This window comes from Grammomys surdaster, unplaced genomic scaffold, assembly GCF_004785775.1.
Source record: "Grammomys surdaster isolate TR1022 unplaced genomic scaffold, NIH_TR_1.0 209, whole genome shotgun sequence".
NCBI classification, from domain to species: domain Eukaryota; kingdom Metazoa; phylum Chordata; class Mammalia; order Rodentia; family Muridae; genus Grammomys; species Grammomys surdaster.
The window spans coordinates 894,062-909,188 of NW_021604654.1; the positions used below are offsets into that span (position 1 = coordinate 894,062).

Sequence of the window (15,127 nt, forward strand, 5' to 3'; positions counted from 1 at the left end):
TGAGCAGTCCGAGCAGGCCCTGCTGGACTCATTTCGCACCAGGCCCACTTCCACGGACCAGCCATGAGGCATGTGGGTGGTCACCTCAACCAGGGGAGGCCCCAGAAGAAAGGACTGCCCTAGTTAAGTGCACCGTGGTCTTCTGAAAACAAGAGGCATGTGTTATGAGGCTAGCCAGCAGTCTCCTCCTCCTCCTCATGCCGGCTGGGCTGCCAAGAGCTTGCACGGACGGATGAGAGGCCTGATCCCTCTCGAGCTCGGAAGGAGCCTCTAAGTGGCTGGTGAGGGACTGAGCTCCTGGACGGGGCCACAAGTCCTCAGAAGTTGGCCCTTCCTTGCCTACCTCCAACGGCTCCGCCGGCCACCCCAGAGGAGAAGCTGCCCATGGTGTGTGAGTTGGTCAGTCGGGTCGCAGTAGAGGACACGTGCACCAGGCCTGCAGCAGCCGGCACAGTGCTGAACAAGGACTGCAGCACAGAGGAGCCGGCCACAGAACCCAGGCTGGCCTGGAGGGACATGGGGCCCAGAGTAAACTGGGGCCCAGGGGCAAAGGTGCTCAGGAAAGGCCGGGGAGCCTGGGCAGCGGGTGTCGCACTGCCCGCAGAGGAAGCCACAGTTACAAGACCAGGGCCACCAAGGAGGCCACCTGGAGGCACGGCTGCAGCCGAGATGAAGAGGTTGTGGCCGCCCTTGAAGTCCAGCTCTCGGTCTCGGCCTTTGCTGGCCCTGCTGCCGTGTGGCAGTGAGGCCTTGTCCGAGGGCCCGCACAGGGGCAGACTCTCTCCTGACTCCTTGCTTGTACTGCCCTCACCCTTCAGGCCACCCAGGCCCTCTGGCTGCCGCCTGCTGAGGAAGGGGTTGGCCTCGGTGGCACCGTCCTTGCCCCTCTGGGATGGGAAGCTGAGGGAAGCACTCAGGCCAGTCACGTCGGAGCCCTTGTGGGGGAGGGAAGCACCGTCGTTGAAGCTGTGTAAACCGAGGTCTGCGGCAAGGCCTCCGCTGAAGGCCAGGCCATTGGGAGGGTTGGTGCCAGGGCTTGGGCCCTCAGCTGCACCCAGAGAGCCAGCAAAGCTTTTCCTTGGGTGGGTGGGGAGCTTGGCCTCAGCAGCAGGCTCCTCCAGGGACGGCCGGAAAGAGAACAGGGGGCTGTGGCTCAGGGCAGAACCAGCCTGCAGCGGACTGTCCACGGCCTTGACCAAGCCCAGGTCAGAGATGGGTGAGAAGGTGGACTTCCATTTGCTGCTGTTGACAGGCTCGCTCGAGGGGACTGACTTCCTTCCCACCAAGCTGCCACCTGACGGGAGAAGTCAGTGGCCGTGAGCAGAGCCTGGGGCCTGCTGCTTCCCTGCTGAAGGAGGAGGCTGTGCCCCCCACAGGGCTGACATGCAGGGATGCTGAGAGAGGCCAGGAGCTCTAAGAGGCACATGCAATATTAGACTTCTGCTGCTGAGAACATGACGTCCTCTGGTCCTACCCTCTCAACTATATCCATGTAACAGATGCAGTCCTGGGCTGGACTCCTCCCCCCACCCCCGACCTTCAGGCTCCAGGCAGAGGGCAGAAAACTTACCATTTTCCAGTGTCTTCGGGGGAGATTTGCTTTCTAAAGAGATTGTTGCAATTTTTCTCTCAATTCTGTGCAAAGAAAATGGTCATTTAGTTGAGTCTGTGTGCCAGAGGATGTGAGGACTCTCAGGAAATGGAGGGTCCAAAGGCCCGCAGGGCACACATGACTCCTGAACAAAGCCAGAGTAAGTCTGGGCAGCTAATAGTACTAAGGTCTGTCTGTGCATGGGTTGCTGTGGTGAGGACCCCAGAAGGTCCAGCTGAGCTGTGGCACATGACCAAGGGACATGGGGACAACTGTGAATCTCAGGCATGTAAGAGCTTGCTGTCCCAAGCCCTGCCGAACGTGGAGCTTAATGCAACAGAGGCACAGCTCAAAGGCAGGCAGCACAGTGGTCTACAATGGCGTACTTGGTGAATCAGTATGAATGTCAGACCCCTGGGAATATGACACTGGGTGGCAATCTTGGCCTTGGTGTCAAAGTCAAAGCATGACCAAAATTCACATATGCAGTAGGAACTCCATTATGACATTCAAAATGTGGGCAGACGGGACCTCATCAATGCTCAACTGACTGCACGGCAGCACAGTGTAGGTGGGGAGAGGGGAGCATATACTGGCTCAGGCACAGGCAGAGTACCCAGGGGGCCTCACAGAGGTGCAGGGCCCCATCCCCCATTCACCAAGAAAAGCAAAGGTAACGCCCAGTAAGAATACTACCCGGACCATGGAGGTCAGGATGGAAAAGCTGGCGACAGAGCCAGCGCCTGGTCCAAGACTGTCACCCTGCAGAGCTGCCAACTTCCTGCTCACCGGGCACTGCTGGGCTCATCCTCAGAGCCTGGCTCCTCATCTGAGGTCAGTGGTGAGTAGTGGGCCCCATTAGTTGGTCCCAAGGGCCGCTCCTTCCTGAGCACCGGAGGCTGGTCATGGTCCTGGTAGGGGGTGGGGGAGCTCTTCAGGGAGCTCTCGGGGGATGAGATGGCTGTGATCTCCAGGGGCTGATTGATGTTGCTGACCTGTGGGGTCAGGGGAGGGCAGATGAGCCACATGCTCATGTGAAAGTACAAGTAGGGAGAGGAGAGAGCCAGCACAGCAGCCACTGTCCCTGCCACCCGCCCTAGCTGCTCTGCCTGTGGACCTGTCCCACTGGACGACCCACAGGAGTGGCACTTGCCCACCCTGCCCTACAGGTCCTGCACTTACCATGGAGTTGAGATTAAGAGGAGACCCCGAGGACTGTGTAAAGAGGCCAGCAACAGTCGGCAGAGCCCGGCGCTTGGGGGACACCCCTGTGCTGAGGCTAGGTGTCCCAGCGGACGCGCGCTTCCTTCTGCTGCGTTTACGACTGTCCTGACTGTGGCTCTGCACACAGTCCCCACGGGTGCCAGAGGTCAAGGGGCTGTGCCTGGTGGAAGGTGACTGCTTTGAGCTGGCACCAGCTGAAATGCTGAACACAATCCTCCTCTTAGCTTCGCTCTCTGGGTCTGAGAAGGCAGGATCAGAAGGCAGATCCCCTTTGCTGGCGTCTGGCAGCGAGCCCTGGGTGGTCACACTCAGGCGGGGACTGGCTGTGAGCTGGTGGGCAGGAGAGGCAGGGCCCGAGTTGCGGGACTGTGACAGGATAGGTGGGTGTTGTGGTGGTGTGCTGCGAGACCCCATGGTGGCAAAGAGGCTGCTGGGGCCGGAGGACTCATCAAAAACAGCAGATTCCATTCCAGAGGCCAAAGGTGCTGGGCTGCTGGCCAGGGCCCCACTGATGGCCACCGAACCAGTATAGAAACCTATCAATGAAGATATCAGTTTCTTTAAATGTTTTTTTTTTTTGGTTTTTCTGAGACAGGGTTTCTCTGTGCAGCCCTGGCTGTCCTGGAACTCACTCTGTAGACCAGGCTGGCCTCAAACTCAGAAATCCGCCTGCCTCTGCCTTCCAAGTGCTGGGATTAAAGGTGTGTGCCACCACCGCCCGGCCAACAATCAGTTTCTTAAGGAAGGCAAGAAAGCCAAGCATACTGGTGAGGGTGATAAGGACACCGCATCCTGGGAGGGATAGCCTAAGGTCAGGAACTGCTCTCTAGAAAAAGAGCTGGAGGCTACAGGACTCTGAGGCTGGCCTCAGAGCACCAGCGGTGTGGGTGGGCCAGACTCAAAAGAGGAGGCAGCCTCCTGACTTCAGTCACCTACAAACACCAGGGCACACAGAGTGCTGCCCCTGCTGTGAGCATCTGAACCTTCAAGGACCAGCTAACCCCAGCACAGGACAGCTTTAAGGAAATGGTCCAGACTTTAAGCATCCCTCAGGAAAAGGTGCCTGTCCTGTCCTAGCCCAAAACAAGTCAGCAAAGGACAGCCATATACTAGTCCTCCACTCTCCCCAAACAGTACCCTGGGCTCAGAGCCTCAGGGCTACCTGTTGTGTGGTCTCACAATGGCATCTCCTCCCCAGGGACCATGGCAGCTAGCCGGGAGAAGCCCCAAGTGCAAAGGTCACCTGTGGGCGCCACACCGATGTTCCTGCTTCCTGCTGCAGCACCCCCTGCACCAATCTGCTTTTCAAGTGTGGATGAGGAGTCCCGGGGCTGTGGCACAGGGCTGGGGGTGCTCCTCTGCAAGAGAGAACCCACCTGGTGAGCACAGGGGCAAGCGCAGGGGTGAGCGCAGCAGGCCCAACAGAAGTCAATGGGGCAGAAGGGTTGAGGGCAGGGGAGGCCACAGAGGACAGAGCTGTGCTCAGCTCAGGAGTCCAAGCCGAAAGGCCACGTTAACAAGGAGTGGGCCAGGGATAAGATGGTCCCAAACCGAGGGCAGATACAACTATATGTTCAGTTCACTCTGACCTGGGACAGACAAAACACTGCCTCAGGTAGAGCAAATTGGAAGGCAGGCCACAGTGTCTGCTCAGCCCAGCCTCTGGGAACAACAGGCCACTCATTCCTGACTCATTCAGCTATCAGAGACAGCAGTCTGGGTCACGCCTGCCGCTGTTGCTTGAGTGGCTAAAACCCTCTTAAGAGAACTTTTCTATTTCTTCCCTGCTTCTGCTTACAAAACACACCCAGGACCTAACTACATGGCAGCGGAATTAGCTGTGGACATGGCCCTCAGCACTTCCTGGGATAAATCTCAACAGCATCCGACAGTCATAAAGAGCAAGACTGCTCCTGAAGCCAACCACAGCCACCACCATCACCACCACCACCTGGTCTGGCAACTCACCGCCCTCTCGGCACGGCTGGGCAGCACCACGCTGGCCAGTGGGATGCTGACGGGCAGCTTGTTGGGCTGTACCGTGCTGAGCGGAATGCTAACAGGCAGGCTGGTGATGGTCTCCCCATGGCTGCTGTAGCCACGCTCCTTCACACCCTGCCAATAGATGGCCACATGTCACCCAGGCCCGGATGAGAGCTCAGCCACAGACCATCCCCCCAACCCCCCAAGAGGAGCTGTATCCTCGTGTCATGGGCTGGTAGCTCCTGCAAGGTCCTTGCGTGGAGTTGAGGACAGTGCACACTCCCCAGGTTCTTCTTCCCGGTTGTCACTTCGGACTGCCAGGCCTCACAAGGACCCTGCCCCTTCCTCCCAAACTTCATTCCACCTCTGTAAATAGAGTGGAGACCCCACGCCCTCTGTCCCACTACAGATCCCCCAACCGACTAACCAAACCCTGCTCTACCATGTAAGCATCCGAGTGTGCCTAGGAAACCCGAGGGAGGCTCACTCCAATGCAACCGCACCACGGAGCCTAGGGGTGCCAGGCCCATCTCCTCCCCAGGTCTCCTAACTAAGCTCCATGCACCCTACAGACGAGGAGGCCCATGGGCACTGCAGGAGCCTCGTCCACTCCTCACACGGGCAGCCCTTACCTTCTCACTGCCCTTCTCGGAGATGAGGGGCGAGGTGGCTGGGGAGGCCAGCGGCGGGTCCTGGGGGCTGAGCTTCAGGCTGCTGGACAAGCCGGGGCTCTGGAAGGGAAGGCTGCTCTCCTTGGCCTGCTCTGGCCTGCAAGGAAAGGCCGGTCACTCTGCTCATGCCCAGCAGGCACACAGCAGAGTGGGTGGGGGGCAGAGCCACTATGTGCCCGTGTCCTCACCGAGGGTGTGGCTCACTGGTAACCGCTTTGCTAGCCCCAGTGTGGTCCTGGCTCAGGTGCCGCCTCAACACAATCTTGGCAGGTGACAGCCGAGTGTAGTCAGGCAAAGCCAGGCCAGACAGCTTCTCTAGCCGAGGCCGGCCGCTGTGGCTAGGGGTGCAGGGTACCACCTCCTGGTCCAAGGGGGAGGCCAGGTACTGGGGGGTGTTCTGCTTAGATGAGGGCCGACTAGCTGCATTGCAGAGCTCGTAGCTGGCAGCATGGCCGTTCATGGACAGCTCAGGGCTCATGCTGCTGAGGTGTGGCAGGGAGATCTTGGCACAGTCCAGCTCAAGGCGCAAGCGCCCACCATCAGCTTCCAGCTCGCGGCCCAGGGCACCCTTGCCACGAAGATGCAGGGACAGAGCGTCATCGGGCGGTACACAGGACTTCAACTGCAGGAGCTCCTGCTGGCGCTGGGTCTTCTCCAGCTCCACGATGCTGATCTACAGGGCGGGAGCGCGGTCACAGGGCAGCCCAAGGGCATGCCCACCCCTGCCGGCCACCATCACAGAGGCCCTTCTGACGGTGAAGATGGGGTCTGATACGTCACCCTGACACCCCACCTGCAGCTCCAGGCAGTGCCGTTGCTTCTCTGAGATCTGGCTCCGCAGGGCCTGCTTCTCTTTCCGCAGGTTCTCCAGGGACAGTGTGGACCAGTCAAGCCTCAGCTCCTCGCACCGGGCCCTGAGCTGGGAGTACATGGACAGGAAGTCTCAGTAGCCAAAGGGAGCGAGGGCCAGGCTCTCTGGGCAGTGCAACGGATCCCCCTCCTACAGTCATAGCACATAGCACCGACAACCCACCCACACACAAGCAATGGAATAAAGGCAGTGTGACAGGACAGGACAGGACAGGACCCTGACAAGAGGGAAGAGGCCCTGACTTGATCCTTGCAGAATCCAGCAAGAGCATGGAGGAGCAGATCCAAGCGTGGCGCCAGAGCACACCTCTGGGCCAGCGAGTGGGCAGTCCTCCACCCCGCCTGCGCAAGCGTGCGCACCCAGCAGTGGCCGGCCCCCTGCACACACCAGCTGCAGGCTCTGGCTCCGAAGCTCGCTGTTGTCCTTCTCCAGCTGTTCTGACTGCTCCCGCAGCTGCTGGTTGTGGGCAGAGATTTCCTTCTGGGCCTGAATCAGGTCATTGTAGGTCAGCGCCTTCACGCCCAACTGGGGATGAGAGGACAGAGCATGGTGAGTAGAGTCCCAGTTCACGGGAACAAAGGGGACAACAAGACACCCTACAGTTCTGACCCGAACATAGCCAAGATCATTCCATGGCAGTGCTTCAGTAAAGGCAAGGGAAACTATCTTTGGTCACCCCGCCAAACCCTGGGTCAGGTATCTGCTGACGTGGACAGGCAGCCTCAAGTCACCTCATCCAGCTTCTGCTGGAACAGCCTGCGGATCTCTTCCTTTTGGGCCTGGCAATGGCCGAAGAGCTGCTGGGCTGTACCCAGCAGCTGTGTGTTCTTCTCCTGCAAGGGAGGACAGGAGAAGGTGAGCACAGAGCCCCCAGGCAGCCCTAAGCTGAGCGCAGACAGTAAGGCAGAGCCTTCACACCTTCTCCTGGTCCAGAAGCTGCTGCAGGTTAGCCTTGTACTGTGGGGTCTTGGTGTACGCCAGGAACTGCAGGTACTGGATTCTGAAGGACTCTGGAGGCACACAGCACAGCATGTAAAGCAGGGCTGATGCAGGAGAGGTGGCCAGCAAATACAGGGAGGCTATTGGGCCTCGGCCTGCTGCAGGACCACCCTGCTGCAATTTCAGCTTTTCTCACAATGTGGGAGGTTCCCTCCTGGCAGAATGGGCAGCCCTAAATCGCTAGAGCAGATCTCTCCGTCAAGTAAGGGACTTGCCAGCCTTCTCTGTGCAGCGAGTTGTTCTCCACAGAGCTCCCCAAGTACTGATGGGTCACACAGGTCCCCAGATATGGTCTAGGATCCCTGGGGTGAGTCAAACTCAGCTACTCACAGGGTCCAACATAAGCCAGGCCATGAAGCAAGTGGTTTCGACTGGGGCCCCACCACTTGCACTGACCCTACAGAAGTGCTTCAGAGCTACGACCCACCTAAAAGCTTCTGCAGTGCAGGTGGAGTAGGGGCCACTAGCAGTGGGCTGGGTGAGTGCGGCTGCGTGCTCGGAGGTAGCTGGTAGAACGGGCTGTGAGGTGCCCTGTAGGCATCTGCAGGAGAGAGGAGGCCGTCAGCTACCAACCATAGGCCCACACCACTGTGGGCAACAAACTGTCAAATCTGGGGTTTGAAACAGCTATGGGGTCTGAATCCACACTGAGCCCCTCCCGGTTTGTAGCTGCAGGCCTGGCACATGGCAGAGTCCCACAGTCATGTGAATGCGGACTCACACCCACTCTGCCATGCAGAAGACAAAGAGGCTTACCCTGGGGTGAGGCTGAGGGTGGGGCTGGGGGTGGGGAGTGCAGGAGGTCCAGTGCACTTTGGCTCTTCTTGGACTTGCGCTCGGCACTGGCAGCACTCATTTTCTTGGGCCGCCCACGCTTCCGGCCAGCCATCTTTCTCCCTTTCTTGTTCAGTTTCTTCTTCCGGGCTTTGGAGGGAGATGGCTTTTTGACAGTGGCCACACCTGATTTTTCTTCCTCAGCACCAGAATCCTGGAGGACACAGGCAGGCAGTGAAGGGCCACAGTAGGAGAGCTCACAAGGCCACAGCTTGGGGCACCCCCGCCTTCTAGTAGCCCTGGGCCAAACAGGGCGTCTATCTCACCACAGGGGCCTCAGTGGCAGCTGCCTTGCTCTCAGGGACTTTGGTGGGCGTGGTCGCATTGCTCTTGTTCTCTCGCTGCTGCCTGCGCCTTGCTGCCTCCTGCTCCTCCTGAAAGGACATGCTGGGTAAGTGTCCAGAATGCTGGAGGACCCAACTCTGCTCCAGCACGAATGATGTAGCCACACACACAAGACACTTGGGAGAGTTCCAGCGCCTGACTTGGGCCCCACAGCCCCTCTGTGGGAAAGACATGAGCCTGTCATGGTGTTAGGGCCCAAGACTGCCCTTGCACTGACAGCTGCAGGACCACACAACAATGAAAGCACATAGGACATGCCAGCCAACCCGACCGCACCCCTCAGCAGGACAGATATGGTCCCCAAAGAGCTAGGCAAAGCCAAAACACACATTAAAGGCCTATGTCCTCTTGGCACAACACAGCCACTGCTGACTTGAACCAAGCTGTTCTGACCTTCATGGGGTGCACCCCCACATGCCCTTGTGGAATTGGCCGAGAGGCTGAGACCCTTGCTGAGGACATACAACTGTTTCTGAGCTCTAGGCTGCTGGGACGCACTCCTTGGTGGTGGTGTAACTGCAGCAAGTGCCTACACTCTAGTACTGTCACCAGCTCAGCACTTCACCAGCAACAGTTGGTAGAGTGCTAGGCTCTGCTCTTACTGCCCATGTGCAGTGAACAGATCTTTGTTTACGTCTCCTCAGGGAAGGGTACAAGAGCCCACCCTCTATGTGTCCCTGGGACAGACAGGCCATGCCCAGCAGATGTGGATAGAGGAGTGCCTGCCATGGAGCACAATGCCAGCCTTCCAGGGTTCTAGAGACAAGTACCCTCAACTGTTAGTACAAACCCCTGTCTTGGGGACACACGACACTATGTGACAAAGAATGTACTGGCACCTGGCCTCTCTGCAGGACCGTCACTCACAATATCCTGGACACCCAACACATTAACAGAGCTTAGGGCCTTCAGGTGCCCTGGCTGGCCCTGGGGTCTCTGAGCACACACGTTACGAGCATGCACAACTAGGCACCATGACTCTGGTGTAGGATCAGAGTCAAAAGAGATGGAAACTTACCCTGAGTTTTGGATTTTTCAGACTAGAAAAATAGTTTTCAAGCTAAAGAGAAAAAGAAAACGCTCTGTTAGAAGTGGGCCCTAGGCACAGATACAGGATGACTACCAAGAGATGCTTCATCCCACAGAGCTGCCACACAGCAGTGGACATCAAAGGTGGCACGGCTCGTGTACCAAGGCAGCTAACCTTGGCTCCCAGGGCTTCTAAGGACCCAGGACCAGGACCTCCCAGGGGAGATGCTGGCTACCACACTGAAACCTATGTGTGATGATGCCACTAGCAACACAGGGAACCTTTGTGCCTCAGCTGAGGAGCCTTGCATGCTCTCCCTCTTTCCCCACAGCAAGAAGAGCAGGTCAAAGCTGCTGCTGGCTGTCAGCTGCCAGGTCCCAGCACTGACCCGAGGAGGACAGGGGACAGAACGCACAACTGTCAGCATGCTGCCTCTAGGAGCCCAGAGGCCACCAGGACACAAGAGAGCAGCACTCAGGCTTGCACACAAAAGAGCGCTGGCAACGAGGGGAGGCCATGAGGGACAGGCCAGCACACACTTGGGGCAAGCTGGGGGGAACAAGTTGGGAGTGGGTAACAGAGACCCAAGTCCTTTGGGTAACAAGGCTGAAACTGCCATGGCATCTATTCGTCAGGAAAACCAAGGACCAAGATCCAGAGCTGCCAGAGGCTGTGGCCTGTGATTCTCTCCCCCTGTGGAGGGTGTCAAGTGGGGACTCACTATGGTGCGGTCAATGGTGTGCAGGTAGTAGGAGACAGGCTTGCCAGTCCATGACACAGAGCCCTTCAGGGGCGACAGCTCCACCACACGCATGATGGTGCCAATGTCTACGGGAAGAGCGTCAGGTCAGGACGGCAGCAGCAGCAGGAGGAGGCCGAGCCCCTGACCTGCTGCTCACACCCCACAAGCAGCCTGTGCAGCAGCACCCCCAAAGCCTGCCCACCACTGAGACAAGAGAATGACCTAGGGCCCTTCAGGAGAAAGGTGGCAAACCCACACCGATGGAGTCAGGCTTCGGGATTAACCAGAATCAAAGGGAGACTAGCGAGTCAAAGCAAGCAAGCAGACCCTGAGCTGGGCCAGCCGGTCGCCTAATCCAGGGAGGCCCACAGGAAGGCTGGCTCCTGCTGCAGGACTCCGCACCCTAAGGCCTTCCGTGGAGTACCACCTCCTCTTGAAGAAACACATTACACAAGGGTACATGTGTGGTGTGCAGTGGTCAGAGGCTGGGGAGCAGTGAGCTGAGCACCCTCCTTGCAAGGCAGAGCCCAGTCTGACTGGGCCAAGGAAGCTGGATACCCTGTGCAACCCTGGGTCCAGAGCTTACCACTCAGGTTCCTGCTGTTGATCCTGAAGTTCAGAGGGGCAAAGGGCTTGGAGGATACGATTCTGCCGCCTGCAACACAGAAGGCTGTCACTGTAACGTGTAAACTCCCCCGCCCCCCAACTCATACACACAACTGCAGACCTCAAACTCAGGCGTGGGTTGGAGGAGAAGTAAGGAGTGCCAGCCTAGGAGATGCTAGTTCTTACGGAACCCCACTCAAGCTCACTGGCCCCTGCACCATGGTAGCAACTGAGTACCCAGATAACAGGGTCATGGTGGCACCCAGGCACCATAGGGCACAGGAGGAGATTGCTGTGAGCCACATGTTACCAGGACGAGGAGCTGGGCCAATGGGCCTGCCTTGCAGCAGTTCCCCCTTAAATCCCACCGGGAAGAGACCTAGAGGCATGGCAGCTCAGTGGTTTTCCCAGTATTCTGGCAGCTAAGAGTGGGGAATTGGAAGAGTCTGAAACTAAAACTAGGCTAAGTAGCAATATCCCTGTTTTTAAAAACAGGGCTGAGAATAGGATTGGCTACTACAGTCCTCGAGGCTGGGGATGTGACAGAAGCCAGGGCAGGGGACAGGATCAGAAATGAGTCCCGAGAGGCAAAAAGAGCCACATCAAACCACAAAGAGTTTAATTACATTCAAACCTGTGACAGCCACACACAGGTAGTTTAGGTGTGAAGGTGCATGCCTTTATTCCTAGCATGAGGCAGAGGTGGGCAGATCTCCAAGAGTAGTCTACCCTGGTCCACATAGAGTTCTATCACTATCAGGGCTATATAGGAGGCCCTATCTCAAAACAACAAACCCAAGCCTGCTTTCATGACCACAGCAGATTCTTTTCTATATATAAGAAAGCAGTACAGAGAAGAGGGAGACTGAGACAGAGCAGCACGAAGCCCAGGCTGGCTCTGAACGTCTTCTGTAGTGCAGGCCAGCTCAGGAGTTCTAAACCTCCTGCCTTAGCCTTCTGGTTGCTAGAACAGGCCTAAGCTCTACACCCAGAGACATTCAAAAGACTACCTGGCATCCCAGCAGTGTTCCAGGAAGCTGAGGCAACACTCTTCTGGGATAGCCTGGACTACTTTCTCAACACACACACACACATGTGTATACATACACCAAGTTGATTATGTTAGTGCACTGGCCTCTAGCCCCACTCAAACCAAGTCCTGCTTTCTGAGTCCTGTCCACCAGTAAAAGGGCCCAACCAGGCCAGAGCAAGGTCAGGTTCCTGTTTCCATTATGTGGGAAAACAGCAATAACTAACAGGTCAGGCAGCAAGGACAGAGGCCAGTGTGGCCCACACCCCATGGGCTTCCCTAAGCAGTGACCCAGAAACACTCACAAGTAGGCATTTGTGCTGAATAGTTTTTGTCAACTTGACACAAACTAGGGCCATCTCGGGAGAGGGAACCTCAACTGAGAAAATGCCACCATCAGACTGGCCTGTAGGCAAGTGCCTGAGGCACTTTCTGGATTGGTGTGGGAGGCCCCCTCTTGATTGGTATGGGAGGGGCCCCGCAAGGGTCCCGAGCAGTGTCAGAAGAGTGGCTGAGCAGGCCCTCGAGCTGGGAAGAGTCCTCCACCATGGCTCCTACTTGGAGTTCCTGCCACAATTCCCTTTGATGATGGGCTGGGCTTAGTTGTGTAAACCAAAACCCCGTTTCTCTGTGGGCGGCGTTTGGTCATGGTATTTATACAGCACAGAGAGCGCACAGGAACAGCAACACTACAGCAGCAGTCAGCAGCAGGGAACATGTCTCTCTGCGGGCAGGAAAGGGGCTGTGTCATCAGAACCTGGTCCCCCTGACAACTGGGCTTACTGGTTCTTAGAAAACAGGTAGTAGACAGGGACTGAAAGACTCACAAAGTCACAGGCCTGAGCCCAACAGGCAGTATTAAGACAGAAGCTCATGTGGTAGTGTGCGCTGTGATCCAGTCACAGCTGGCCTGGGTCTTAGCTAGGCCCTGCCTAGCAGGACCCTACCTCAAACCAATCGAGTGATGAAGAAGGGAAAGAAGTCATGGTGAAGCTCACTGGGTAGTGTCTGCTGAGCATACAAGGCCCTGGGCCCATTATCAGCACCCAAAGTAACTAATTCTAAAGCTTAGGGGAGGCTAAGGCCAGAGCCCACAGCAGATGGGTGGCTTATCTGTGACAGCTAAGAGGCTGTAAAGTGTGGGCAACCCTGCTCCCTGGGGCATGACAGCAGCGTGCAGTGCAGACAGCCCTGGCTAGCAGCCCTCCTTGTCACAAGGGGCAGTGAGTGCTATATGTAGCCCTCATTCTGAAGCAGTCACAGCCAACTGTCCAGCATGAGAGATGAACAGGCACAAACAAGTACAGACACATCATAAGCTCACAAGCAAAGAGCCCTGGTGTAGATAGGGCCGCAGGAGACTTGCTTCTGAGCTGGGTTAGCCTTTCAAGCATCTGCTGACTGCCTGGGACAAGGATATGCTGGGGCAGAAGTACCTCTGGCCCCCAGGCCCCCACTTTTGCCATCTAGCCCAAAAGCTGGGGCAGGGCTGCTGAGGACCGCTCAGGAAGACTGATGCGCCTGCGTGACCCCTTGGAGAGGGCGGCGGTACAAGGCCTGTGGATGCGTTACCTTCCTTCATGTTTGCGAATCGCTCCTTCAGCTGGTGATCCACCTCAGGACCAAAGGCAAAGTTATTCACAAATATAACACTGCAAAACAATGTTCCAGTTCAGTAAACCGAGGCTGTGCATCGCAGTCCCAGCCTGGACACAGCCTGCCGCCGGTCCCTGCCAGGAGCTGCCCCCGCCTGCCCACCCACCTGGGCTGAGCAGAATAAGCAGAAGCAGGGGCAGGAGAAAGGCACAAACTGCCCCATAGAGGAGGCCGCAAGCCCTGGGCCAAAAATCCAGCCCACCCTGTTTTGAATATTGGCACTTCTGAAACAAAGAGCGCTCCTGGAAGCACTCACTACAACAGAGTGCAGGGACGGAACTGCCACAGAAGACAGGGCAGACACAGGGTATGAGCAAAGGGAAACACTGATAAGCAGGCAGGTGCAATGAATGTGACAGGCAGGCACTACTCCCCAATAGAAAACATAGGGGTGAGGCCCCACATCACCCAGAACCCTGACAGACTGACCCCATGAAAAGACAGCACAGATGCACAGGGGACCAGCACAGGGGCCACTGCACCCCATGTAGGACCAAACACACGAGGGTAGGACAGGGGCCACAGCCAGGTCAACACCAAGTAGTGGCTGGCACTCTTAAAGCAGCAGACCCACTCCACCCTCCACAGCAGCCACCCACATCTGGAGAACAAGTCAGAGGTCCCAGCACAGCCAGCAGCACAGCCCACAGCCGGCCGTACCTCGTGTTGGCGATCCGCTCCCTCCATTCCTCTGAGAGGAAGTCACCTCGTTCCAGCTAAGGAAGAAAGGAACATGTTTACTTACAGGCTTGCTTGGTTCAAACCCAGTTCCCGCAACTGCTGTGAGAGACATGGAATGAGCTGGGTCTCAGGATGGGAAGGTGACTGTGGACAGCCAGGGGACAACTCTACAGAAAGCAGGGACTTAATCCCAGCATCCACTCAGGGACAGACAGGAGGCTGGCATGGGCCCAGGTGAGGAGCTATGGTGCTGTGTGCTTGGCCAGCTAACTCCCTCAGCACCCTGGACCATGCATGTCCCCAGAAGGACAGCCTCACACACACCAGCTGTCAACCCTACAAACACGAAACCTATCTATGTGGCTAAGAAGCAACTGGACCAACCATCCTTGTCCCTTGTCACTGTCCACCAGGGCTGTGCCTGCAGATGATGAGGTCGCCTCAGTATATCTTGGGTTAATACATGTTTGGCACACAAGTGACCCCAAAACTGTGGTCTGCCCCCAGCAGTGGGCCTGCTGTCTGTGTCTGTCAGCACTGATGTCTGTCATTCCACCTCCTTCAGGCCCAAGTGTGTTGAAGGGAAACAGCTTTTACGCCAACTGTCCAGAGCCAGGACAGTAGGAGATCCAAACAATCTGGATTTGTATTCTGAAGACCACTGCTGAGGTGCTGGGCATGAGCCCTAGGAAAACAACAGTCTGCCCTACACAGAGGTCACAGCAGTAGCAGGGTACATGAAACCCAAAAGGCAGGGACATCCACGGACAGATGGACACATACAGCATAGTCCGTCCATGTGCTGGGAGGACACTTGGCAACAAACAGGAGTAAGGCTCTGACGCACTCACTCCAGGAGAGTTT

General features: G+C 57.0%; 1 protein-coding gene across 3 annotated transcripts in view; it reads right to left on the reverse strand.

Moving 5' to 3' along the window:
* Positions 1–15,127, reverse strand: part of Dot1l (DOT1 like histone lysine methyltransferase) — a 40,256-nt gene that overhangs the window by 3,564 nt on the left and 21,565 nt on the right. For all 3 annotated transcript variants that reach the window (XR_003711964.1, XM_028771740.1, XM_028771741.1), the window contains exons 8-27: positions 14,243–14,298; positions 13,499–13,578; positions 10,877–10,945; positions 10,270–10,376; positions 9,537–9,578; positions 8,440–8,547; positions 8,096–8,327; positions 7,767–7,880; positions 7,259–7,350; positions 7,072–7,173; positions 6,728–6,865; positions 6,263–6,388; positions 5,658–6,142; positions 5,431–5,566; positions 4,784–4,930; positions 4,059–4,173; positions 2,774–3,351; positions 2,381–2,586; positions 1,571–1,635; positions 344–1,294 (exon numbers count right to left, since the gene is read on the reverse strand). Coding sequence is in view for 2 of the 3 variants with exons in the window: in XM_028771740.1 (XP_028627573.1) it covers positions 344–1,294; positions 1,571–1,635; positions 2,381–2,586; positions 2,774–3,351; positions 4,059–4,173; positions 4,784–4,930; positions 5,431–5,566; positions 5,658–6,142; positions 6,263–6,388; positions 6,728–6,865; positions 7,072–7,173; positions 7,259–7,350; positions 7,767–7,880; positions 8,096–8,327; positions 8,440–8,547; positions 9,537–9,578; positions 10,270–10,376; positions 10,877–10,945; positions 13,499–13,578; positions 14,243–14,298 (3,949 nt within the window). In the remaining variant the exon portion in view is untranslated. The remainder of the gene's footprint in view (positions 1–343; positions 1,295–1,570; positions 1,636–2,380; positions 2,587–2,773; positions 3,352–4,058; positions 4,174–4,783; positions 4,931–5,430; positions 5,567–5,657; positions 6,143–6,262; positions 6,389–6,727; positions 6,866–7,071; positions 7,174–7,258; positions 7,351–7,766; positions 7,881–8,095; positions 8,328–8,439; positions 8,548–9,536; positions 9,579–10,269; positions 10,377–10,876; positions 10,946–13,498; positions 13,579–14,242; positions 14,299–15,127) is intronic.